This window comes from Staurois parvus, unplaced genomic scaffold, assembly GCF_062004578.1.
Source record: "Staurois parvus isolate SC_StPar_1 unplaced genomic scaffold, SC_StPar_1.0 ptg000198l, whole genome shotgun sequence".
Lineage (NCBI taxonomy): Eukaryota > Metazoa > Chordata > Amphibia > Anura > Ranidae > Staurois > Staurois parvus.
In genome coordinates, this window is record NW_028317994.1 from 8,937,849 (window position 1) to 8,965,629 (window position 27,781).

Below are 27,781 nucleotides of genomic sequence, written 5' to 3' on the forward strand. Positions count from 1 at the left end.
TGACACAGCCAGCACTTAGAGCTGGACTGCTAACATCAGGAATGAAATAAATACTAATATATATATATATATATATATATATATATATATATATATAAATAAAATCAAAAAGTAGTGAATCGCATGTCCCTCTTTTTTCTGTTTAGTGCACAATCACCCAGAAGGCTTTCTTACATTGCTTGGTGTTGTATTTTTAATATATATTTATGCTCTCAATACAAACAGCTAATCCTCGTTTTGCAAATATCAAATATTTTGCCAAGTATATGTTTTTAGGTGTGTGTGTGCGCGTTTGTGTGTGTATGTATGTATGTATGTATGTATGTATATATGTAGTGTGTGTGTGTGCATATATATATATATTTGACATCTCTAACAAGTATGAATATTTTCCCAGTTGGCAACCTAGCAGTGCGTGCCAGTCATAATAGCTTGGCCAAGGACTCCATTCCATTTAATTCCTGATACAGAATTCTCACCAATCCCCAATTCATGCTCTAACAGCCCAATTATCTATTATATATAGCTGATTGACATCAGTCTCTAGTTATGTATGTGTGTCATTAGCTACTATTGTCAATAGGAAAAAAGGTAACCAATCAAGCTACAAACATGAAGGCATACTGAGCAGATGACAATTTAGGATGTTGCGTTTCAGAGAGTGCTTGGCGAGATCACCAGAGCAGCTATGGGGAGCAAAAAAATAGAGGGGAAAGTTATATACTATGGTGTTCTAAGAGGGTTCTTTCACTGTTAACATTGCCATATATACTGTTTAACTGCTCTAGTAGGTTCTCGGCCACAGGTTATATTCTGAGCTTTTGACATACTGACATATTAATAATACAGAGCCTGGGACAATAGCAGGACACTGATAAAGAGTACAAATTCATCCAGGGTAGAGCTCTTTCCCAGTGCCCCATTAAATGGCTTATTGGCAACACAGCAAAGCTTCATCCAGCTGAATAGTTAAGATGTATTTAAACCCTAACAATGAGCTTTTCTTATATGTTTCCTTTTTGTCTGTGAAATATATAATTGAAACCATCTTATGTCCATTTGATAAGTGCCAAAAAAGACCTGTCGGAAATCTTGTGAGTTAATATTTTTCTGTACACTCTGCCTATGTTGCCCACCTATCAGGTACGGTTCCCAGTTGTTGCTAAAACTTACACGTAACAGTTCTTTCACACCACATGTGGTAGGACTGCACTAGGGGGGAGGCTATTCCAGTGCAGTTCCACTGCATAACCAGGTGAAATGCCTTGCCACCATATCTGCCTGTTCCACACCACTGCGCTGCGTTGGTATACTTTTTTTCAGCGCAGTGCAAGGTAATCCATTGCCTCACGCTGCCAGCATTTGACTTTTATGGGATGTCTGTGTGACCCTTTATGTATTGTCTGTGTGACCTTTTATGGGATGTCTGTGTGACCTTTTATGGGATGTCTGTGTGACCTTTTATGGGATGTCTGTGTGACATCTTTTGTTCGGCCCACATACCAGCCTCTGCATTATACCGCAGTGGCTGGCATGACCATATACCCTAAATTTATTGCAGCATTTGACTTCTACATTTAAATACCTATCTATTGCTGCTTTTTTATTTATTTAATATAAAGGTACAGCATTGCAAAATGTTGTGTGTGTTTTGTATGGTAAACAAGACTGCGGTCATTTATTACTATAACTTTCATAAAGATCAATTATGTGTTAGTAACTGTTGATGCCAAAATCTGTCATCATTTAAACTTCAAAATATGTTTTAATTTTAATAGATATTTTTTTTGTAAGTCTATGGATTATAACATGAAGCAAACAGTGATTAGTATACTTTTACTGTTACTCACAGGATCAGGGAGGTCTAGGCATTGCTATCAGTGAAGAAGACACTCTTAATGGAGTAGTCATTAAAAGTCTAACTGATTATGGAGCAGCAGCAAAGGTGAGAGTCATGGTTTTGTGACTAATGTCATGCCACATACCATGTTTGTGAACTGTGGTTTGTGTTTAATAAGCACTCTTTTTATTTTCCCCAGGATGGACATATCAAAGTAGGGGATCGTATCTTGGCAGTTGATGATGAACCAGTGGTGGGTGCTGCAATTGACAAGGTATGTTTTCATGTTCCATGAGAAGTACATTAAGGTGTCCATTTATGAAACTAGTGCCTATCGTGGCTCTTCTCTCTAGTACAGCGGTTTATAAAGCTGCGATGAGAAGTGGGAATGCTGTTCTCCACTTCTCATCACAGCACGGTGAAAAGCTGCCAGTAATTCCAATACAAACAGCTAGTTTAATAAGGTGCAATGTAATCACTTGACTAGCCATTTATGCAAATGATCTCCTTTGCTTTTCCACCACCAAAGGAATTATGTCCTCTGCTTCCTCTGTCACTAATTGACCACCCTTTTAAAATGTAGAGCAGATTTTGTATATTTATACTGTATATGTACATAAAGGGCCACCATTAAAAATCCCCATGCCTACTATATTGTCTAATAGTTGTGGACATTTAACCCATTAAAAAAAAAAATACCATAATGCTTAGAGGTCTGTCTGTTATGTATCCTAAGTTGTAATGTAGGTATATTCCTCCACTAAACCCCAGTATCAGAAAAAAAAGTTAATAAAGGCCTATGTCATAAATAATTGTGGTTTTTATATATATCAAAGACGTGACGCTTGTTCCTGAGTGTATTTATGGCTATGCAAACACATTCAGTTACAAATGTTACAGGAATGTCTTGATATAATTAAAAACACCATTATGTATGAATGGTCTCTTCCACAAAGGTCTTTTAGTAACTTTAACTTTATTTTTTAACTTCTTTTTCCACTTTTATGTTTTACTTTTCATTCTGCCAATGATCTCTCAAGATCACACAAATCTCACTTCTCTTCACTCACACTACACATCATGGCCATTCACTTTGTGTTCTATTCACTTTGCTTCTCAGCCAGAGAAGAGAAGTACAAAGGTACTGTCCTCTGAGTGCTTTATACACAGTGAAGACCTATGATGTGTAAAGGCAGGCCACATCAGTGCTTCATGAAGTGACACCTGAGTTAGATATTAAACCTAGAGAAAAGTAAAGCTGCCAATTTTTTAGCCCGTTAAAAAAAAAAAAAAAAAAAAATTTTGATTGGTGGCTGTGGGCAAAACAGTTTTTTACTGGAATCCTGTTTTCATCTAGCAAAATTAGTGTGTGTTGACTAAATTGCAATTCCAATAATATGTCTATATTGCTCTTAGCTATTTATTGTAATTATTTCAGCTAGCTTAATGTGGCAAACGTCTAACCAAACTATTACAACCAGTGTCTGAACTGAGATTCCTATGCGTTGAGATAATTTTGCTATAAAGGTTCACAGACACTTGCAGCCTGAAACAAGAAGTTTAGTATTTAAGAAGAAAAGAGTCCTTAACCACTTCAGCCCTAAAGCAATGTTTTCATTTTTTTGATTTTCTGCACGCATGTAAAAATCTGCATTTTCTTGCTGTAATATTACTTAAAACTTCCAGAACATATATTTTCTAAAAGCACATGAGAACCTGTTGAATAAAATGAAAATTGTTGCAATTTATTATTTTGCACAATATTTGCACTAAAACTAATTTTCAGGAAAAAAATATCAAAAACTGAACTTTACAAACAAAAAAATAAAATATAATACCCAATTTTTGGTAACGTATAAAAGATGAGGTTGCATCGAGTAAATACATACCAAACATGTAAAAACTTAAAATTTACGTTAAAAACGATGGTACCCAAAAATAACCATAGACAATGCTTTAAAAGCCTTCACATCTAATTAGTTTAGGGTTAACTGTGAGCTCTGGTGCCAGAATTATTGGTGTTGCTTTGACATTCATGGTGATACCTCACGTGTTTGGTGCAGTTGCAGTTTCTGTAAATGTGTGCACCCTGTGCACGTGTTTACATTTGCGGGAGAATTCAGGGCAACAGGGGTTACGTTTTTTTTTTTTTTTTGCAATACATTTTTATTATTTTGTTTTTTAAATTTAACTTTATTGCTATCACAGATGTTTAACAAACCCTCATGCGATAGCATTGCGCAGGAGACAGGTATTCTTTAAGAATACATTGGGGGTCAGTGAGACCCCAAGGTCTCCCCTGTCCTCCAAAGCATTTAACCAAGCAGAGATCTTCTCGGTTAGATGCTTCCGTGAAGGAATTAGCCATGGAAAGACAGCTCTGAAATCGTATCTGATAAAATCATTGTCGCTTTCAATTTCAATCAGTGCAAAAGGGATTGGGAACAGATGTTTCTTGGTCTTCTCCAGCTCAGCCTTCTGAAACCGGTGTATGTGGTCACAGGCTCCTGGTAACAGCAGGAGACCCCGGCAACCCACTTTACTGCCAGGAGCCAGCTGCAGAAACGGAGCACAAGGTGATGGCCATACTACGTATGTCCAAAAAGATGAACTGGGTAAACTATATCTTTATTCCAAAACGTGCGACTCTGTCAATCTGTTTTTCTGTATGATAAACTGATAAGAGTCACACATCAAAGGCCTCTTAGTGACTAACTCTAAAGGCAGCTTTTCTGTATACAGGAAAAATATTTCACACATTGTAGAGTCTGATGTGGATGTAGAGACTGCTCCCGTCAGTTTGGAATTAAACTAAAATCAAACCTAAAATAGTCTAGATCAGTGATGGCGAACCTTTTAGAGACTGAGTACCCAAACTGCAACCCAAAACCCACTTATTTATCGCAAAGTGCCAACATTGCAATTAAACCTGAATACTGAGATTGTAGGTTAGAGAAAATAACTCATACATTATCGTCTTTTGTCTTAAAAGGAAAACACAATAACAGAGCTTTCAATGATACAGATTTTTAACAGATCCACTGACCACCAGCACAAGGGGGCAAAGTTCCACTGACCACCAGCACAGAGGGGCAATGTCCCACTGACCACCCACACAGAGGGGCAATGTCCCACTGACCACCCGCACAGAGGGGCAATGTCCTACTGACCACCCGCACAGAGGGGCAATGTCCCACTGACCACCCGCACAGAGGGGCAATGTCCCACTGACCACCCGCACAGAGGGGCAATGTCCCACTGACCACCCGCACAGAGGGGCAATGTCCCACTGACCACCCGCACAGAGGGGTAATGTCCCACTGACCACCCGCACAGAGGGGCAATGTCCCACTGACCACCCGCACAGAGGGGCAATGTCCCACTGGCCACCCGCACAGAGGGGTAATGTCCCACTGGCCACCCACACAGAGGGGCAATGTCCCACTGGCCACCCACACAGAGGGGCAATGTTCCACTGACCACCAGCACAGAGGGGCAATGTTTCACTGACCACCAGCACAGAGGGGCAATGTTCCACTGACCACCAGCACAGAGGGGCAATGTTCCACTGACCACCAGCACAGAGGGACAATTTTCTACTGACCACCAGCACAGAGGGGCAATGTTCCACTGACCACCAGCACAGAGGAGCAATGTTCCACTGACCACCAGCACAGAGGAGCAATGTTCCACTGACCACCAGCACAAGGGGGCAAAGTTCCACTGACCACCAGCACAGAGGGGCAAAGTTCCACTGACCACCAGCACAAAAGGGCAATTTTACACTGACCTGGCCTGCTCTGAAAATGGCATCTAATTACATATATAATTTCTTTGGCGGTGCCCTGATTGGCCATGCGAAAGCTCAGACGAGTCATGGCTAATGAGTTGCAACTCCTTTCTGAGCATGTGCATTGCTGGGAAGCTTGGCTGCTGGGAAGACTTGGCTAGCATGCCGACAGAGAGGGCTCCACGTCCCCGCTGTGGCACGCCGCCACCACTGGTCTAGATGTTTAAAACTGACATTCTTAGAAAACATGACCTTTGTTTGCACAGGATTATAGCAATATTACATAGTTTGACAGGAATTAGAAGCATTGTAAGGATCATACAGTATCAAAAACAAAAATCACTATACAACTGTACTAATACAGGTTAGGGTGGTCAAAATTACTTGATGACCAGAAAAACAAATAGAAATTAAGTAGCAAGAAATGTTATTTTATTTTTGGGATACTTAGTAGTGGTCAGCGGTCTAGTGTTTATTTCTGAGAGATTTGAGATTGGTATTTATTAAGACCGCTGAAAGTAGATTCTGCGATAATGCTGAGGAACTGGCTATAGACTGTTTAACAAACCCCACTTTTTAACTGGAAGTGCAGCCTTTTCAGTGGTGTTTGATGTTTTAGGCCACGGACCTATACCTGAACTCAAAAAGCTAAATAGAATTACAAATGAATTCAAATGTGTACATCATTTTTATTTATTTTATTATTTTACTTTAGTTCTTGAGCTGCATTTCATGAAATACCAACTGTTTACTTTTATGAATTACACTTCTGCTTCTGAACCTTTGGGGAAATTTTTGTTTCTTGTTCCTTAAGGTTGTTAGTCTTTTGAAGAAAGCCAAAACAACTGTGACGCTGACGATAAGTTCTGATGATCAAGAAGGACAGCATAATTACCCTTTACCCCTCAGTACATTTACCTCCAGCACTGTGGAGAAAAGGAATAGCCAGCAATGTCTTCCACATATCAGCTTGACGGAACCAGAAGCTGTTCGCAGTAAGGGTCTCCTTCCATTTCTTTGTCACTTCAAGAAGAATTTAACCAACCAATAGTTTAAACTTTGCTGAAAACAAAACCTTAGTGCAGCCTTTTTCAACCAGGGTGCCCAGGTACCCTGGGGTAACTTGAGGTGTCTTCAGGGTTCCTTGGCAAAAATGCTTAAAAATTGCCCAAAAATTGTACACAAGCCAGCAGGTAGATCAAGCCTGCCTTTTAGTTACACAAAGCCACAAGTTTTCATTATGCACCATTACGACCAATGATTCCAACAACCAATTACATCATCAGTTGATAAGGAGGATGGTCGTCTGCACAGCATCCTTGCTTGCCCCCCCCCCCGCCCCTCCCCATTAGCGCTGGCGTCACACTAGCTGAGTGATGAGGAAAAAGTGAGGGAGAAGAGAAACACTGGAGTGCTAGTCAGTACCAGTGTGCAAAAGTGTATTTGATTCAGAAGAATAAATCACCTCTAAGTATGTTGATGCATTATGTAAAACTATTAGAATGGGGTGCCTCAAGGCTGTCCATAATTTTAAAGGGTGCCTTGACTGAAAAAAGGTTGATAAACACTGCCTTATTGCATCGTTTGAAAGATGCAACTTTTTTTTGTGTGTTAGGGAAACCTCCTCATTACATTATCTTCTTGGCCCTAATTCACACACATTAAGAGGAGTTAAAACAAATTAAGACCTCTATGTAGCCTCTTTTCCTTCTTCCTTCTCATAGCTGATTTTGAAGCAGGAGTTTTGAATCAGACTTGAATCCGGAACAAAAAAGAAAACTCCACTCTAGTGCACAGATAGTTCTCCTTGTTGCGTTTTATACATCAGTTAGGATTTTGCAGTAGTATAGAAGCACAGAATGACTCTCATTGATTCCCAGCAGTTTTAAAGTAGGGTAAGGAGAAATGCATATAGCAACGCCTCACAATTTTAAAAACAAAATTGCTAATTGTTCAAAATCTTAATACCTATGCTATTAAATACTGTAAAAGTTGTGTTTTTTTAGTGCAATTGATGAGGTATTTATATAAGATAATAAGCAGGTTGTAGAATTTTTATATCCCTTTTGGGTGTACAAAATTGTGGATATTTCCATGTAAGTTTAGCTATATACACTCTATTGCCAAAAGTATTGGGACACCCCTCCAAATCATTGGATTCTGGTGTTCCAATAACCTCCATGGCCACAGGTGTATAAAAGCAAGCACCTAGGCATGCAAACTGCTTCTACAAACATTTGTGAAAGAATGGGTCGCTCTCAGGAGCTCAGTGAATTTAAGCGTTGTACTGTGATAGGTTGCCACCTGTGCAATAAGTCCATCTGTAACATTTCCTTGATATTAAATATTCCACAGTCAACTATTAGTGGTATTATAACAAAGTGGAAGCAACTAGGAACAACAGCCACTCAGCCATGAAGTGGTAGGCCACGTAAAATGACAGAGCAGGGTCAGCGCATCCTCAAGCGCAAAGTGTACAGGAGTCACCAGCTAAAAAGCTAAAGACCTCCAAACTTTGTGTGGCCTTCAGATTAGCACAGCAGTGCGTAGAGAGCTTCATGGAATGGGTTTCCATGGCTGAGCAGCTTCTTCCAAGTTTTACATCACCAAGTGCAATGCAAAGCGTCAGATGCAGTGGTGTAAATCACACCGCTATTGGACTCTAGAGCAGTGGAGACGTGTTCTCTTGAGTGACGATTCATGCTTCTCTGTCTGGCAATCAGATAGACGTGTCTGGGTTTGGTGGTTGCCAGGACAACGGTACTTGCCTGACTGCATTGTGCCAAGTGTAAAGTTTGGTGGAGGGGGTATTATGGTTTGGGGTTGTTTTTCAGGGGTTGGGCTTGGCCCCTTCGTTCCAGTGAAGGGAACTCTTGTGGCGTCAGCATACCATGACATTTTTGATAATTTCATGCTCCCAACTTTGTGAGAACAGTTTGGGAATGGCCCCTTCTTGTTCCAACATGATTGCGCACCAGTGCACGAAGCAAGGTCCATAAAGACATGGATGAGCAAATTTGGAGTAGAGGAACTTGACTGGTCTGCACCTCCACCTGATAGAACACCTTTGTGATGAATTAGAGCGGAGACTGCTAGCCAGGCCTTCTCCTCCGACAACAGTGCCTGACCTCACAAATGCGCTTCTGGAAGAATGGTCATAGACACACTCCTAAACCTTGTGGACAGCCTTGCCAGGAGAGTTGAAACTGTTATAGCTGCAAAGGGTGGGCCAACTCAATATTGAACCCTATGGAATAAGACTGAGATGCCATTAAAGTTCATGTGTGTGTAAAGGCAGGCGGCCCAATACTGTTGGCAATATAGTGTATATTCCTAAAGACCTAAGATGATTATGGACCCCATAGGCTAATGTGGAAAAAAACAGGAGGCCCATTTTGGTCTATATCAGATCTTCGTAAACCAGATAAAATTTGCATATTATGTAACAAAAGATTTTGGTCTCATACTCCTAAATGGCTCAGCGGCCTCTAATGAACAAATTAAAGTCCAATAAGAAAGTTTGACCTAGTGTATAAGTAGTTGGGAACAATTGGAGTGCTCAGCTCTATATTTACTCTGGTGTTTGCTGTGCAAGTTGCTTGTGCAGTTGTCCCTTTTGTTTTTAAATATATTTTTCTGTTCTGTTGTTGTGACAGGGCACGTGTTTTATATATTTTGCATCTTAGTCTATTGCTACATACCAGCCACTGAATCATATTGTAGGTTTTACATGGCTTTTATGAAATCACTTAGCTATTTTTATCTCTTATCTTTTGAACCAGGATAACATACTTTTCTAAAGGTTGTAGAATGTATTTTCTTATTTCATATTTTCTATTCTCACTTTAAATGCTTGGATTTTTTTTTCAGGTGCAAGTCGATCATCAACTCCTGCAACATTTCCTTCAGACCCAACCACTTGTCCAATTATACCTGGATGTGAAACCACAATTGATATATCTAAAGGGAGAACAGGTCTGGGACTCAGCATCGTAGGAGGTGCAGACACTCTACTGGTAAATATTTGACTTTATACATATTGAATGTGATTGTTGCTAGAAAAGCAGTATACTAAAACCCATTCTTGTGACATGCCCATCTTTTTACTGAAGCAAGCTCTCATAGCAGCTTTCTGTTGTAGCACTGTGGCCCTAACACTGTAATTTCTTTAGTTCCATGTCATCAGTTCCATTAAATAAACTGTTGCTCTGGATTTTCAGGGTGCAATTATTATTCATGAAGTATATGAAGAAGGTGCTGCTTCCAAGGATGGAAGACTGTGGGCTGGGGACCAGATTTTAGAGGTAAAGGAAGTTGAAGTTGAAATAAATGCATGCAGTCAATCTTCCATGTTTCTTATAGCATATAAATGTTTTTGATTTTGCAGGTCAATGGTATTGATCTAAGAAATGCCACACATGACGAAGCCATAAATGTTTTGCGACAGACACCACAAAAAGTGCGTCTTACAGTGTACAGAGATGAGGCACAGTACAAAGAAGAGGACATGTATGATATACTGAATGTGGAGCTGCAGAAGAAACCAGGGAAGGGGCTTGGATTAAGCATTGTAGGGAAAAGGTGAAATAATATGTTTTAAAATTTTAGAATGGGATATAGTGTTTTTCAAAAATCTTACTTTTATGATGGTCTGTTTTAGAGAGACTGTTTGTTTGCATTTTAAGGCCCCTTTCACAAGGGAGTTCTAAACAGGTTCACCTGTCAGCTTTCCAGGTGGACCTAATCAGAAGGTCCATGGAACTCTATGGGCAGTTGGATATATACATATACAGTGGGGATCGAAAGTTTGGGCACCCCAGCTAAAAATCTGTATTGATGTGCATAAAGAAGCCAAGGAAAGATGGAAAAATCTCCAAAAGGCATCAAATTACAGATTAGACATTCTTATAATATCTCAACAAAAGTTAGATTTTATTTCCATCATTTACACTTTCAAAATAACAGAAAACAAAAAAATGGCGTCTGCAAAAGTTTGGGCACCCTGCAGAGTTAATATCTTGTACTGCCCCATTTGGCAAGTATCACAGCTTGTAAACGCCGCCAAGAGTCTTTCAATTCTTGTTTGAGGTATCTTTGCCCATTCTTCCTTACAAAAGTCTTCCAGTTCTTTGAGATTTCTGGGCTGTCCGTCACGCACTGCTCTTTTAAGGTCTATCCATAGATTTTCAATTATGTTGAGGTCAGGAGATTGTGAAGGCCATGGCAAAACCTTCAGTTTACGCCTCTTGATGTAATCCCCTGTGGATTTCGAGGTGTGTTTAGGATCATTATCCATTTGTAGAAGCCATCCTCTCTTTAACTTCAGCTTTTTCACAGATGGCATCAAGTTACCATCCAAAATTTGCTGAACTTTTATTGAATCCATTTTTCCTTCTACTCGTGAGATGTTCCCTGTGCCACTGGCTGCAACACAACCCCAAAGCATGATTGATCCAACCCCATGCTTAACAGTTGGACAGAGGTTCTTTTCATTAAATTCTGTGCCCCTTCTTCTCCAAACGTACCTTTGCTCATTCCTGCCAAAAAGTTCAATTCTAACCTCATCGGTCCACAGAACTTGTTTCAAAAATGCTTAAGGCTTGTCTATATGTTCATTTGCAAAGTTCAACCGATGATTTTTGTGGTGAGGACGTAGAAGAGGTTTTTTTCTGATGACTCTTCCATGAAGACCATATTTGTACAAGTATCTCTTTATAGTGGAATAGTGTACCACAACTCCAGTGTCTGCCAGATCTTTCTGGAGGGATCGTGCAGTCAAACGTGGGCTTAGAATTGTTTTTCTCACAATCCTCCGAGCTGTTCTGTCTGATATTTTTCTTGGTATTCCAGATCTTGCTTTAACTTCCACTGTTCCTGATGACTGCCATTTCTTAATTACATTCCGAACAGAGGATATTGACATCTGAAAACGCTTTGCTATCTTCTTTTAGCCTTCTCCAGCTTTGTGAGCGTCAACTATTTTCAGTTTAAGGTTTCTAGACAACTGCTTAGAAGAACCCATGGTGCTGATTGTTGGGGCAAGGTCAGATGAGTCTGGGCATTTAAAACCTTTGAGATTGACATCACCTGGTCTTCCCAGACGATGATTGAGAACAATCCATGACACTGGCAGGTCTCAGCTTGGCAAAGGGGGCAGTGCATGCTATAAATTCTGCAGGGTGCCCAAACTTTTGCAGACGCCATTTTTTTTTCTTCTGCTATTTTGAAAGTGTAAATGATGGAAATAAAATCTAGCTTTTGTTGACATATTATAAGAATGTCTAATCTGTAATTTGATGCCTTTTGGAGATTTTTCCATCTTTCCTTGGCTTCTTTATGCACATTAATACAAATTTTTAGCTGGGGTGCCCAAACTTTCGATCCCCACTGTATATATACTTGTGTTATTTTTACACTCATCTCCCTCAGGTCCAATCACATTCTGTAAATAAAAACAGATAAGAACTGTGTTCTTTTCTGTGTTGGCAGACTGGATTTGTGGTATCCTTCTTTAAATGAACAGAGAAGTTAGTTTACACCTAGCTACTCATGTGCTCTGCCTAAAATGAGCAGGTACAAATGTGATACCCGTCCCGTTCTGCTCTGATCAGCAGGGGACCTGTTTTTCTTTTCCATTGGCCCATCCTTTACTGCCATTCTCACCTAGTACCTCTTTGATATAAAAAATAAAGTAATTTGCAGTAAGTTAAATATCAATACCGTTCTGAAATGCATTTTACTATGCCCGTGTTGCTGATGCTACTGCATATTACTGAATAACCACAGCATACACACCACAAAACAACCAACCAGCAATCCAAGTGCCAATCAGCCAGAGAACGTTTGCTTCAGATACACTAGTAGTGATATATTAGGCTATGTTATCATAGACATAATTGTGGGTCAACATGAAAATGGCTCATTCCTTTGTGAGAGGTGTACAAAAAAATGTACGTGTTTCTAATTCATTGCTGATCTATTTGTTAATGTTGCCTTTTTTTTATCTCAGGAATGATACTGGAGTGTTTGTGTCAGATATTGTAAAAGGTGGCATAGCAGAGACAGATGGGAGACTCATGCAAGGTGATCAGATACTAACAGTAAATGGAGAGGATGTTAGAAATGCCACGCAAGAAGCTGTTGCAGCTCTATTAAAGGTATATTTTATTTCCTAGATTCAGAATGTACTGTTTAAACATTGTTAGATAAGTATTTATAAAGTAGATGTTTGTATTTGCAGTCCAGATTTTTACAGCGGCACTATCAAATAAGTTTGAGGGGATGTTCAGTTTGATTAGAACATCTCTTCTGTGAGCTGTGTCTATTGGTTTATGAGACAAAGCGCGTATGCTATCACTGTAATTAAAGCAGAACTTATAACTTGTTTTTAGTTCAAACACTCAAAAATTGCAAGTTAAATTGTGCATGCAAGTATACTTGAAAATCGTTGTTACCTTTTGCCTAATCCCTATTTTATATTATCCTTTTATCATCTTGCCTAGTCTTTCTCTGCATTAGAGGGAGCTGATGAAGGCAGTGCTACCATCTGGAGGAAGTGATGTAGGAAGTTCTCTGTAGGTGTTAGTTTCATTCTGTGCCAGGAATCAGACATGTAAAGGGGCATTTTTATCCATTCCTTATACTCCCTGTCTTTCACTCTTCTTTAACTTACTAGTACTACAAGGTAGGTGTGGGAAGCTTACGGACCCCTGAGCTATACATCTAGAAGAGCTGCAACCAAGAGGTTATAGAGAATCCCAGGTTCTGTGCCATTGCTGGAAAACCTTCTGGAAAAGTCACAAGACAAATAATTCACAGGGTTTGCAATGAAAAAATATAGTTATACTTTAGTGCTAATGTGTTTAACAGTACGTAACAATAAAGGTGATATATTCCAGGCCTATTTTTTGGTTTACCTTGCTCAATGACTTTGTTGAATGTCAGACTGGAATTTGTGAAAGTGTCCTGTTCTGTTCATTATGTGATGAATAGTCTGCTGATTCTTTGCTGAATATATCAGTGTTAAACATGGAGCTATATAACATAGAAAGCTCTTCATGGACTGCAGTCACAAGAGTGACATCTGCAGGCTCTAGTTTGTCATTTTTCTACATCAAATTGTAATTCTGAAAAAGGGCACTTTGATATGAGAATGATTAAACTTTAAAAAATGCATTTCAAATATATCATCTTCAATTCAACATTAAACCTACATTGCAATTAATACTTGTGCAAAGATGCATCTAGCTTTGGGTCGATACATTGCTGTATACTGCCTCATTAAAAAGGCAGGGATCCAGTCCAGTTATAATGAGATGATTGTAAAGGGAAATGGTGCTAGGGTCAACATTTTTCCCTAAGTTAAAGGCTAAGTTCGCCTTTTGAAAAAAAATAAAAATAAATGCACATCATTTTGCAAGTAAAAAAAATATGCATTTATTAATTTTTTTGCATTGCATCCTGTAAAGTAGGTGCAATGTTTTACAGGTGTTTATACAGCACACTAAAGTTCAGCATAGACCAGAGGCAGGCTGACAACTCATGGGGCCCCCGGGCAATAGGGGATCATGGGGCCCCTGTGTCCTTGCCCAAACTCAAAAAAGCCTATGAAAAAGGTACCAGGGGCATCTCATGGGGCCCCCCTGAGCCCTAGGGCAGTGCCCAAGTTTCCAAATGGTCAGTCCGCCCCTGGCATAGACCTATGCCTCTTGAGACACCCTAATAAAATTACGGCAGCCTCGGACACTATGGGATCTGTTAAAGCAGTGAATGTGACTTTCACCTGAGAATTGGTCACTGTCAATCAACACACATAGACACTGATGTCAGTCAGTTAGTGTATAGCCAGTGAGTGTTTGCACCAGATTGCCGCTACACTATCACAGTCCCACTGTAAGTCTCAGATCACCACCATTACCAGTATAGTGTCATAGCAGCGTACATTTTGACCTAAATTTATGCCGAAATTTGATTTTTTTTTTTTTTTTATATTTTTTTATTGGATATGTTTTATAGAAGTAGAAAATAGAAGATATTGTTTGTTTGTTTTTTTCAAAATATTCAGTCTTCTTTCGGTTATATAATAAAATATTAAAAACTCAGTGGCTATCAAATACCACCAAAAGAAAGCTCTATTAGTGTGAAAAAAATGATTGAAATTTTGTTTGGGTACAGTGTTGCATGACCGCGCTTTTACCAGTTAAAGTAGCACAGTGCTGAATAGCAAAAAATGTCCTGGTCAAGAAGGGGGTAAAACCTTCCAGAGGTCAAGTGGGTAAGTGAGTTCCTATGACTCATCGACATCAGGATAAGGTATTATTATTACTTGTAAGATATTATAAATTATTAGATAAGCACTTGCTATACAAAAAAGAGATACAGGTAAGCAATATCCAATAAAGCTGCATACTTTTCTTTCTTTGATCTGTGCACCACTTTAAATCTACCTAAAACTTTAAATGTAATGATTGGGAGGGACTTAAAAGTAAAAAAAAATGTGCATTTATTATTTTTTGTTGTAGGAGTCTGTAAAGCATTGCACCAGCGATCAGAAGATCACTGATGCCATGCAGGTCTCCTGCAGACCTGTCAGTGTACCTGCTTGCTCGTACCTCATACGGGCAATCTGATACTTACTGACAGGAAGAATCAGTGAACTACCACGCTCACAGCGCCGTGGTAGTTTGAGAACTACAAGCCGACAGCTGCTAAGACTGTGGGGACTCGTAGTTTTTCATTCACAGAACACTGTGAATGAGTGAAGCAACCGGGCGGATGGGAGCCGGTCATTTCATTAAAGGCTACACTTTACACCATGAATATGGGTGTAACAAATAACATGTTATGAAAAGTGAACTTTTTGGCATAAACCTTGGCGTAAAACATCTTTTTTTTTAAGTGCGTCTATGGTAAAATACGATATTTTTAAATGTGCCTAACTTCCCTGAATATATTGAAAGGATAACTTTACTTTGAAACAAATCTTAAAAGCCCCTCCTCCTGGTTTTTACACACCCTTACAATTCTCAGATCAATGAGTAACCCAGCGCAGGAGCATGGCAAGTCTGCACAGTACTGCAGAAGTACAGCCTTTTAAATACCCTAATGGAAAAGCCATTTCCATGGATGATTTCAAGTAGATTGTATCAGCCTTGGTTCACACTAATGCGGTGCGGCACGTTGCATGTGTTTCACACAGGAACCGCACCACATTCCTGTGCAATTCAAATGCTATTGCTGTACGGTTTAATTTGTATGGCTCAAATCGCACCGCATCCGCACCAAAAAAGTGCAGGACCCTTTTTTAGTCCGCACCAGTTTTAGATCATATGGGTGTTCTCATTCATGCGATCCAATTCTGCACATCGGACCGCAGTTTGCAAACTAATTTCGGGGAGTTGTTAACTTAAAATACACACCCACAGTGGTTTGTATGAACGGGGTGCAATTATGATGCGGTGCGGAAATCACACAGAAACCGGTGCGAATTCCTCACACCATCAGTGTGAACCCAGGCTTAGGCCTGTGGAGGAAAGGTTGTGCATACTGATTACTGCATGGCCCCGCTGGCTGCTGCAATAGGTGGCCCTGAAATAGCGTAGAAGGGGATAAAAATACTCTAGAAAGACAAAGAGAGGAGTTGTTAGGAATAACTTGTATTAAGCCTAGTACATATAATGAGAAATGTGGACAAAAATACTTCTTTTGAAGCGATCATCCAATAATCTGATCGTTAGTACACAGCTTTCGAGAGCCAATCCTGACAGTTCATGCAAAATTCTCCGAAGAGACAAGCACAAAAATTTTTCTCGTACGATACCAGAACAAATGTTTTTCGTTTAATCAGTACAGAATTCATCAGAAAAATATCGAGTGTCCAAGACTGCACAGGCTCAAAAACGAAAGAATACAATACAATACACTAGATCACTTCCTAAGTTGTATTCTTACAAGAATATTCGTAACTTTAGTAACCTCTTCATTTTCAGAATGAGACTAGCATGCAAAAAAACAACGGATGATCTTTCGTCTGATATTCTCATCGTGTGTACAAGTCTATCATTTTTTAAAGGGCGTAACAGTATTTTTTATCCTTTAGCACCTGAAAGTACCGTTTTATGATATAGCCTGAGACCAAAATTTGTTTAGAAACAGAGAAAAATGACAGCAGAAAAAAAAAAAAGACCAAATGGTCCATCGAGTCTGCCCCATTTTTTAAAAATGTATACGTTTCTGTATTTTTTTTGTTTGTTTTTTTTTTATTGTTAACTATTTTGTCTGAGTATATAATCTATGTTCGTTGCAAGCACATTTGAATCCACTCACTGTTGACTGATTTACAACCTCTGCTGGAAGTCTATACTAAGCATCCACTACCCTTTCGGTAAAATAATACTTTCTATGATTTATTATAAAATGACGAAATGGGATCAATATACCTTAGATTCCTAAAAGTTCTGTTGAATTATATTTTATATCAAAATTTATTGCAGATATAGGTATAACATGTTCAGAAGCATGGTTGCTAACACATTCCTTTAAATCCTAATAGCACAGGAGTAATCGCCTTTTCAGTAGGTGGATATTTTTGTAAAATCGGATGTTATTTGTAACCTGCACATAGAAGATTTTCTTTTTGTTTAATGTGAGCTTGGAGGTTTCTAATCCCTGTAAACAATAATCAACATGAACACAGACTATCAGTTACTGGTCTGTTTGCACTTAATTCTTTTGGCACCTTTTGTCTTTACCCCCAAAAGTGCACCATCAACTGCAATTTCTCTCCATTAGACCCTATTGTTAAATCATGAAAACTAAGGGAGGAGGCTTATTAAAACAAAAATGGCTTCAATAGAATGGCTGTAATCATATATTCAATGACTCAGGAGATCCATAACTGGATAATAATAGCAAGTTACATCTGATGACTCCAGATGGCGGAACATAAAATAAAGAGCAGCAATAACTGTAATCTCGAAAGGCCTTGTTTAATAATCCTATTGATTCCCCATGTGGTTATTTTAGGAGAATGCAGCCCTCACTGAACCAAAAGTTGGTCTGGGTATCCAGGCAATATAAGTTAAGGATTATGGACCCCTGTTTGCTCAGTGCTGGAGGCTGCTGCATAAATTCAAGAATACGGGCATTTATGCTGTTATTTTGAAACTGTTTATTTCTTTACATGCGCATAACTGTTTCAGAGAATAGGCTAAGGGAATATCTCACTAGAGGGCATAATCTAAACAACGGTTTGCAAACATATGTACCAAGTGATTGCAGATGAGACTATGACAATAGGAACATCAAGCTTATGTTGTCTTGCTCTGTAGGGGAAATGTCATTTAAATTGCTTGGGTGATATTTTTTAGGTTTGTTTTTTAGGAAGGGCTTGTAAGTTTTGTTAAATAAAGTTGACCAGGCTACTGATGAACACTGTTAAATCTAATTTGTGCAGATGCTTTCTTTCATCTCTGTGTGTTATGTGATGGCGTACTATTATCAGGCTTACATAACAAACTATTGATTTTAGATTTGATCTGTGGACACAAACTACAAACAAAAACACTGGCTTGGACAAGCCCATTCAAAATGTTTCATTGTTGTAAGAAAATGTTTTTTTTTTCTATGAAAATTATAATGTTACAGACATAACTTTTAGTGCAGTTTATTTCATGGAACAATCATATCCTGTCGTATTGTTATATGTGTGCATTAAGGTATTTAACCCCTTCTTTGCCAGGCCAATTTTCAGCTTTCAGCGCTGTCGCACTTTGATTGACAATTGTGCGGTCATGCAAGATTGTACCTATATGAAATTTTTATCATTTGTTTTCTCACAAATAGAGCTTTCATTTGGTGGTATTTAATCGCCGCTGAGATTTACTTTACTTTTTGCGCTATAAACAAAAAAATTGCTAAAAATTTGAAAAAAAAATGTTTTTCTTTGTTTCTATTATAAAATTTTTCAAACAGGTAATTTTTCTCCTTCACTGATGTGCGTTAATGAGGCAGCATTGATGGGCACTGATAGGCGGCACTGATGGGCACTGATAGGCAGCACTGAAGGGCACTGATAGGCGGCACTGATAGGCAGCACTAATGAGGTGGCACGGATAGGTGGCACTGATAGGCAGCACTAATGAAGTGTCACGGATAGGCGGCACTGATAGGTGGTACTGATAGGCGGCACTGATGATGGGTACTGACAGACAGCACTGATAGGTGGCACTGACTGGCATCACTGCTGGGCACTGACTGGCGGCACTGCTAGGCATTGACTGGCGCAACTGCTGGGCACTGACTGGTGGCACTGACTGGCAGCACTGCATTGATGGACACTGGTGGGCGGCACAGGTGACTGGCACTGGTGGGCACAGGTGGGTGGCACTGCTAGGCACAGGTAGGTGGCACTTCTTGGCACAGGTAGGTAGCACTGCTGGGCACAGGTGGGTGCACTGCTGGGCACTGGTGGGTGGCACCACTGGGTACTGGTGGGCGGCACTGCTGGGCACAGATGGGCAGAACTGGTGGGTGGCACTGCTGGGCACCAATCATCAGGGCACTGATGATCAGTGCCCTGATGGTCGGTGCCGATCCCTGCTCTGACAACTGCCGGTTCTCGGCAGTACTTTCCTCGCGCTCTGACAGCGTGCGGAAAGTGCAGCCGAGAACCGGAAATTGCATTTCCTGGTGATCAGCGCGTCATTGGACATGGCTGATCACGTGGTAAAAGGCCACTGTGATTGGCCTTTTACCACATCACGTGATCAGCTGTGTCTGTAGGACACAGCGATCACGGAGATCGCCGGGTGCACGCCCCCCGGGGGCGCACAGGAGAGTGCGTTCTGGGAGGATGTCATATGACTCCTTCCCAGAATTAGCCGGCCGCAGTGTAGCCGTCATTCGGCTATCTGCGGTTGGCAAGAAGTTAAAGCTTGGGAAGCAACTATATCATTAATGTCAGCCCCCACAGTGAGTCTGGAAACGTCACATGCTTACAGTGTATATAGGCGGTTGTAAACCCTTGCATATGCTGGCCTTAGGTGATACACAGAGATGAAAAAAATCTTCCTAAATAAATTCAGTTTATCTGCAGTCTTATCTCTTCCACATCTGTAGTCTGAGCTTTCAGAAAACAGGGAGTGCAGGAATGAAATTTCACACTGCAGAGCTCAGTGAGGAGAACTCATTGGAGGGAAGGGACACGCCACCTTAACACAGTACACAGGAACAGAGCTGAGGCTGTCAAACACAGGCTGTCTGCTGGAGGTCCCTCCCCTGTCACCTTTTTATCTCTAGGTGTCAGGAAAACTTGTCAGTAATGAACAAGGCAGCAGACAGAAATGACACTTAAGCTGCCCATAGACAGTTCCTGCTGAACCGGACGAGATTCAAACTATGTATTGGCAGGCTGAATGTACCCAAGTTGATCATCGAAATTTTACATGTGATTATTGCTAGCTGCTAATATAGCCACTAGCAGTAATCACTGTGTTCTCCCTGCTGGGAGAACACAATGGCTCCATGGAAGGGATTCCCCTGTCAACACTGTCTGTGTGGTTGCAGGAAAGAAATTCACTCTGTCTATGGTCTGCCGTAGTGCTCTTAACTGAAATAAGTACACGCTATAGAAGGATATGCTTTGTTCATATTTCATATCTGAGGTTTGCAACCACTTTAAAATAGTAATAAACTTTCCATTGATTTCAATCATCTTGTTTCCAAACCATCAGCTCCCATTCTATCAGCTCCACTTCCCCAAACTGTCTTTTAGGTAGTGTCCAATGAATACAAAGATCAGAAGGAACAGTGCAGTCTCCAGCAGCTATCCACGTACTTGCTTGCAGGAGGAAGAGGACAAGGTTAGGGGAGTGGCTTGCCGTCCATTGCTTTGTACCTGTGTATTTTTGGGTGGACACACAGTGTAGTAGGACACAGCTTCTGGATGGGAACGTGAATGCAAGGTTACCTCCAAAAGACTCTGTAAGAGAAAGGAGCCACCTTAAATACAGCTGTCAAGTTCAGCACTTTGCGGCCATCTGATTTTGAAAGAAAAACAAACTTAACAACATCAAAGAGCAGTATACTAGATAATTGATTTCAGCTGCATTTTAAATAGCTAAACAAATTAAGCTTTAATATTATTTTAACCACTTGCCTACTGGGCACTTTTACCCCCTTCCTGCCAGGCCAATTTTCAGCTTTCTCACTGTTGCACTTTGAATGACAATTGTGCAGTCATGCAACACTGTACCCATATGTAATTTTTATGAATTTTTTTCACACAAATAGAGCTTTCTTTTGCCGGTATTTACTAGCCACTTGGGGGGGGGGGGGGGGGGGTTTGCACTATAAACGAAAAAAAAGCAAAACATTTTGAAAAAAAAAGTTTTTCTTTGTCTCTATTATAACATTTTGCAAACAGGCAAATTTTCTCCTTCACTAATGTGCGTTGATGAGGCTGCACTGATAGGCAGCACTGATGGGCACTGATAGGCTGCACTGATGAGGCAGCACTAGTGGGAATTGATGAGGAGGCACTGATGATGCTGCACTGGTAAGCAGCACTGATGGGCACTGATATTCAGCAATGCTGGGCACTGATAGGCCGCACTCATGGGCACTGACTGGCAGCCCTGGTGGGCGGCACTGACAGGTGGTACTGATGGATGGCACTGATGGGTGGCACTGCTGGGTGCCACAGCTGGGCACTTTTGGAGCTACACTGATAATCTGAGCACTGATTATCAGTACAGATGTCCTCTGTGACACTTGCCGGTTATCGGCAGTACTTTCCTCACGCTGTGACAGGGTGAGGAAAGTTCTGCCGATAACCGGCAACTGTATTTACTTTGTGATCAGCTGTATCATTGGACACAGCTGATCACGTGGTAAAAGACTGCTGTGATTGGCCTTTTACCTTGTCATGTGATCAGCTGTGTCCATAGATCACAGACAGCGCTGGATGTGTGCCGCTGGGGCGCATTCTGGGAGGACGACATATGACGCCCTTCCAGAACTGCACAGCTGTGCTGTAGCCATCATTCGGCTGTAGCGTGGTTGTAAAGTGGTTACTTACATTATTCTAAATCTGGTTCAAGCTCTGGCCACTGAGATAAAATCAGCTTTCAGTACAATTTGAAACTTAAATATCTGCTGGATGAACCATAGATGATCCTTGGAGTGTTGAAATTGGCAAACTGTCATCTGTGTAAAAAATACTTGTGCTCATGTTAAGGCCCTCAAGTGGACATCACTACCGTGAAAGGCCCCACCGAAAGCAGGAAGAGCAGCTGGATGGTTCTAGCATGCACACCTTCCTTTGCTGTTGTATTTTAATATATGTTATTATTATTATTATTATTATACAGGATTTATATAGCGCCAACAGTTTGCTCAGCGCTTTACAATATATGTTAAAACACACATTTGGAAGATTTTTTTTAAATAATTGGGCTTTTGATTAAATAAAAGGGAATACTCCTAGTTTGTAGCATTAGCAGAAGCGCAGATATGTTACAGTTTTCTCAGAAAGCTTGTCACCTTCTAGTCTGGCCATTTCTTTCAGCACAGCAGGGTTCTGCATTGTGGTATGGATAGTGCTGATCCAGTTGGCAATCTCATGAGATTTAGCCGCACATGCACATCACCCATCTATATATCACTGCAAACAACAATCACAAATAGATAATCAAAAAATAAGTGTGTTTTTTTGGGGTTTTTGTAAATAAAAAATGATCTTTTATAATCAAACTGGTTGAAGTTTGTAAATGACTCACTAAGTTTTGTGCTATAAAATATTAAGAAATAACTTTGTTTTAACTGAATGCAGCAAATAAATGTAAATGTACATAGCTTAAAGCAGAGGCCAAAATTTTTTTTACAATATTAGATTGATCAGGGATGGAATAGAACCCCTGCCATATTTTTTAACCTGGCTTTGTCCCTGTTGCAGAGATTTTCCTCACTTCCTATTTTGGTCACCATTGTTAGACAGCTTATTATATAAAAAGTAATCTTTGTAAGGTGACAACAACAAAAAATTTTAGTAGAGTAAGGGAGGGTCAGAAATGTTTTCAGTTTTCATCCTTCTCGGCAGGGGGAAGGGGGGAATCGCCCGCTTTATGATGTCTGTTTCTTTCAGTGTTCTTTAGGTACAGTAAAACTTGAAGTTGGAAGAATAAAAGCTGGACCTTTCCACTCAGAACGAAGGACGTCACAAGGCAGCCATGTGAGTACCAAACAGATCACTGTTCCATTGCTTCATAGTATTGCAGGTGACAGGCATTGCAGTACTACTACTGTAACAGCTTTTTCCCAGAAAAGAAAAAAAATCAGTATTTTTTATTGTACATTTATTGAAGCAAAACTCTAGTATGCAGCTTTCTGCTCTGCATCATTTATCCTGAGATTTCTACCTAAACCTGAAAAAGCAGTCACATTGACCATTCTGGCTCCTTTTTTTATCCTGCTCTGCACTTGCTGGTGGGAGGAGCCAGTTGGGGCCAGTACATCATTGCGGTAACGTCCACTTCAGCATTGATAGCTATAATGACTGTAAAATGTCAATCTCATACACATTGCCTGCTCATACACACTGGTTTGTCTATGTGAACAGTACAAGGCACTAAATCGGATGCTGTGTATTGTATGTGTATACAGTCCCAACCACACTGCAGAACATAAGACTGTTATCTGATCTAGTTTTCCATTCTTCTTACTTTTCTTATGAAATTGGATAATACAGCATGCATTATCTCGTAATACAGAAAAGAACAAAGCATATCTTAACTGAAAAAACAGGAGGTGGGCTCTCTGCAAATAACCCTTTCTGACCAGAAAAACCAAACTGTGGTTACATATGCTTGCAGTCTGTATTAGGCTCCATGCACACGGGGCATTTTAATAACGCTGGTAATGTTAGCTGTGTAAAGTCACATTAAAAACGTGTGTTTTTCAGCTTTTTTGCATTAGCGTTTTGCCGCGTTTTTTCGTGTTTGCGGTTTTATCCCCCCAATTTTTTTTTTGCCCCAAAAATGCTGGTTTGCAGCAATTTACTGCGTTTTGCTGTGTTTTTCAACGTTAGAGCGTTTTTACAGCTAAAAAACTCCTCTGGAAACCCACTAGTCCTGGGTTTTTTCCAGCCAAAAAATGCCAATGCCGAAAAATGCTGATAACAGTCTATGTGTGCATGAACACATAGGATAACATGCTGGGGAGTTTACTGGCTGTAGAAAAAACCATCAAAAGTCAAAAACAGCCGCTGTAAAAACTTCCAGTGTGCATGAGGACGAAGGGTCCATTCAGATGAACATACTGATCAGATCCATCTGTTTGTTTCAGGTGAGTCTGCACAAAAGCACAATGATAGTCTATGGACAGACTGATATAAACAGTTGTGCATCCACTATTTTTTTTTTTTTTTTAATGGTTGAACTGGATGGACTTTTGTCTTGTTTCAGCTTGACTAACTATGTATGTAAAATCCACTTACATCCACTTACCTCTAAGTCTGCCTAGGTCCAAAAAAAAAAACAGAAAAGGTTTGCATCCTTTTGTATTTTTTTTAAATTCTATTTGGCAACCATGGCTGACTCATCCTCTGGACTAAAGAGGACAGAGATGTTTCGGCTTGTTATCAGTGCTTAGTCCAAAAGCCTGCATCTCTAATGGTATGGCAGTACCTTAGTGTGTACGGAATGGAAAGGCACCATCAGTGCTGAAAACTGTATCCAGGTTTTAGAGCAGAAATGCTCCCATCCAGATGACCTTTCTTTCAGGGAAGGCATTGCATATTCTAGCAGGACAATGCTAAAGTGCATACTGCATCTATGAAAACAGCATGGCTTCGTAGTAGAAGAGTGCGGTTGCTTAACTGGCCTGCCTGTAGTCCAGACCTTTCACCAACTGAAAATCCGTGGCACATCTGTTACACCATGGAAAACATGGCCTTGTCCCAACTTTTTTGAGATGTGGTCATGACCGGATCTAGGAGGGTGCTGGGGAGAGCTGCCTCCCCCCCCCCCCCCCATATTTATGTTGTGCCCCCCCTCCCCTGGCTGGCTGGCAATTGTACATTCAGCCATCTCTTTCTCTCCCATCCCTGCGCTCAAGGCCAGGGGAAGGGGAAGGCAACCTGGTGCAGGGAACTAAAGTGAAAAAGACCAAAGAGAAGTCACAGCAGAAAGGAGAGTGCAGGGAGGACAGCGCTTTTACATGTAGCAGATGACACAGGACCCCCAGTTAAGTCTGTGCATGGTTGGATTCCTACCCTCTATTCATATTTCCAGCTGCTAGGAGATGGTCAGCCATTGGAGGACATGGGGGCGGGTAATCAAACCTGTGTGTACAGCCTGTAAGATAGATCATGTGTCACCTGCTGCATGGAGGAGTGCTGTTATGACAGGAGTAAGAGGCCACAGCACAGCACCTTCCCCTTTAAGGGGATAACATAGCCTGGATAGCTACTGCAAAATCAGATGGACCATTATTTCTAAAAAGTGCCTTTGATGAGCAAGATATCTACAGAATGGAGAGGACCAGCCAATGTAAATGTGATAAGTGACATCTTTTTATTAACAAACATGTTATACTTACCTGCTCTGTGTAATGGTTTTGCACAGAGCAGCTCCAATCCTCCTTTTCTCTGGTCCCCTGCTGGTGGCTCCCACTGCTATGTCTCAGCCAGTGAGGAGGGAGAGACCTGTGAGAGCCACTTCTCTTGTGCACAGCTCTCGATCAAGATTGGGCTCAGGTAAGTATTGGGGGGGCTGCGGGGGAAACTGCGCACAGAAGATTTTTTTATAGAATACATGAAGGTAAAATACCTAAAGCCTTTAGAACCACTTTAAGGAACAGAGGAGGTGTATGAGATATTGGAAGATCCATCTGGTTTTGCAGCAGCTATCCAGGCTATGTTATCTCCTCAAAGGCAAAGGCGCATCCTAGTTTTTATAGGTCTGACTATCAGGTGATCAGTTTGTGGTGGAGGAGTGTGCAACACATGATTTTATCGTAGAAGATTGATTTGAAGCAAAACGATTGATCTAGACACAAAATTTGGGACTGTCACAATTTTAAATACTTGGGATTTATTAATATTTTTTGTTTGTCTTTATGGTCTGAAAAATGTGTGTATAACTGCAGTGCTGTATCATAAGAGGTTAAATTTTTTGTTTGCAGTGTGTGGAATACATTGAGATTATAGCGGCAGCGGTGGTGTATAATAATAGGATTACAAGCAAGATTTTTTGGATTTACCACATTTTTTGTTATTCTATTATTATATATTTATATTTTCTTTTTTTTCAGATTGTGTTGTTGATAATGGTTGCACAGGAGATTTTAATTTTTTAATTCTGGCATACTTTTCTTCTTGTAGATAAGTGATGGAAGCAACAGCTTGACATCGTTCACTTTTCCAGGGGCCGGATCTGCAACAGCTGAACAACATGAGGGCATTTCTAAAAAGACTGAATGTAAGTTGTGTAAATGTTCTCATAGACATTGTATTGGTCATTACAAATCCAGATGTCAAATAATATTAGTTTGACAGTTGGGTAAATATGCATTTAACCAAAAAACTATTTTTTATGAAACCTTGCTTGTGTAAAATGCTTGATTTATGTTACATTCTATCAGGTTTTTGCAGTTTTCTGTGTGCTTTCTTTTGTGCATTTGATGTCGGTCAACATGCAATACATGGACATAGCGCGTCTATGGCAAGATGCATTTACCCCACATTAGAAGTTTGTTTCTCGTTTATTTTTCTTGTGCCACGACACTGGGAGTTTCAGGCTACTGAAAAAACCCAAGTACAAACCCAGTAGTATACAGAATGCATTTGCACATATTTATGCATCAAAGCATACTGTACAAACATGTGACTGTGGTTACCTTTATTTTTATTTTTCAAATGAGAACAACTTTAGTGCCCAAGTCTAAACTCTTTTTGGAGTACTTCATATGCCAATAATACTCCTTTTCCATTTGAGTTCTTAGCTTTTAACTGGCCCACATGGCTTTTTGTAACAGATCATCTATAGGAATTGTGGACACAGTAGTTTTCTTTTCATGCCGTGCAATTCATTCTATTGGTAGTACCCTCTCATCTTCCCATGTGCAGATCTCCTACATCTTTTAAAGTTGTTGTAAATCTCTGAAATAAAAAATGTACAAAGCATTTCTTTCTATAGTGTGTAATTGCCTCAACCCAAAACACCTAGTTTGACTTCTGTCTTCTCTCGCATTACTCTATCTGTATGATTCACTTCTAGCACCCTATGCAGACACCAAGCAATTCCAAGAGACTGCCCCGTTTCCCCCCTCCAGAACACAGCAGGGGATTGACAGACTCAGCTGTGCATATTTCCTTATGAGTCTGTGTAGGGGGGGGGGGTGTCTATTCCCTCAACTCAGGTCACAGATTACACTCAGCTCCCTGCTCTACACCGTGTAGTGTGTGACATCAGATTCTCGCCTTCTGGAGCTGAGAATTGCAATGTAAATTCTGTATTTTTAACAGCTGCAGAGGGGGCTGCGAATAAATGGGTGCAGCTTAAGTAGGACGATTTGTTTAATTTGTATATCACATGAGGCAAGTCATTTCACTGGGTATATGTAAGGGTTTACAACCACTTTAAGATCTGATTGTTAACTTTTAGGTTCTTTATTGAAACCTAAATAACAAAAGTCTTAAAGTGATTGTACACCACTACATATACCCAGTGAAGCGACTGGCCTCAAGCGATACAAATAAATTAAACAAATCCTTCTACATAGGTTGTACCCACTTATCTGCACCCCTTTCTTCTATACAGCCCTTCAAAGTGTAGAATTCATACAGCTTGTTTGAGCTTTCAGAAAGCAGGGGGTGGGGAGCTGAAGTTACACTCTGCAGATCTCAGTGAGAAGAGCTCTGTGAGCTGCTTGGAAGCAAGGGACACACTCCCTACACATGGCACACAGGAACAGAGATGAGGCTGTCAATCACAGGCTGTGTGCTGGAGTTCCCTCCCTGGTTTTGCTGTAGAGGGATATGCTTTGTTTATATTCCATGTCTGAGGTTTATAATCACTTTAACATTCATAGGTTTAATTGAGGAAGAATTAGAGTTTACCAAATTGTGTTTAAGTTAAGTGGTTGAAGTTGCT

General features: G+C 40.3%; 1 protein-coding gene across 3 annotated transcripts in view; it reads left to right on the forward strand.

The window, feature by feature from the left end:
- The window catches only part of MPDZ (multiple PDZ domain crumbs cell polarity complex component), a 248,930-nt gene that overhangs the window by 191,530 nt on the left and 29,619 nt on the right, over positions 1–27,781 (forward strand). For all 3 annotated transcript variants that reach the window (XM_089678090.1, XM_089678091.1, XM_089678092.1), the window contains 9 exons: positions 1,853–1,945; positions 2,040–2,114; positions 6,445–6,625; positions 9,501–9,646; positions 9,851–9,934; positions 10,018–10,211; positions 12,640–12,787; positions 22,774–22,860; positions 26,011–26,107. In XM_089678090.1, coding sequence (XP_089534216.1) covers positions 1,853–1,945; positions 2,040–2,114; positions 6,445–6,625; positions 9,501–9,646; positions 9,851–9,934; positions 10,018–10,211; positions 12,640–12,787; positions 22,774–22,860; positions 26,011–26,107 — 1,105 coding nt within the window. The remainder of the gene's footprint in view (positions 1–1,852; positions 1,946–2,039; positions 2,115–6,444; positions 6,626–9,500; positions 9,647–9,850; positions 9,935–10,017; positions 10,212–12,639; positions 12,788–22,773; positions 22,861–26,010; positions 26,108–27,781) is intronic.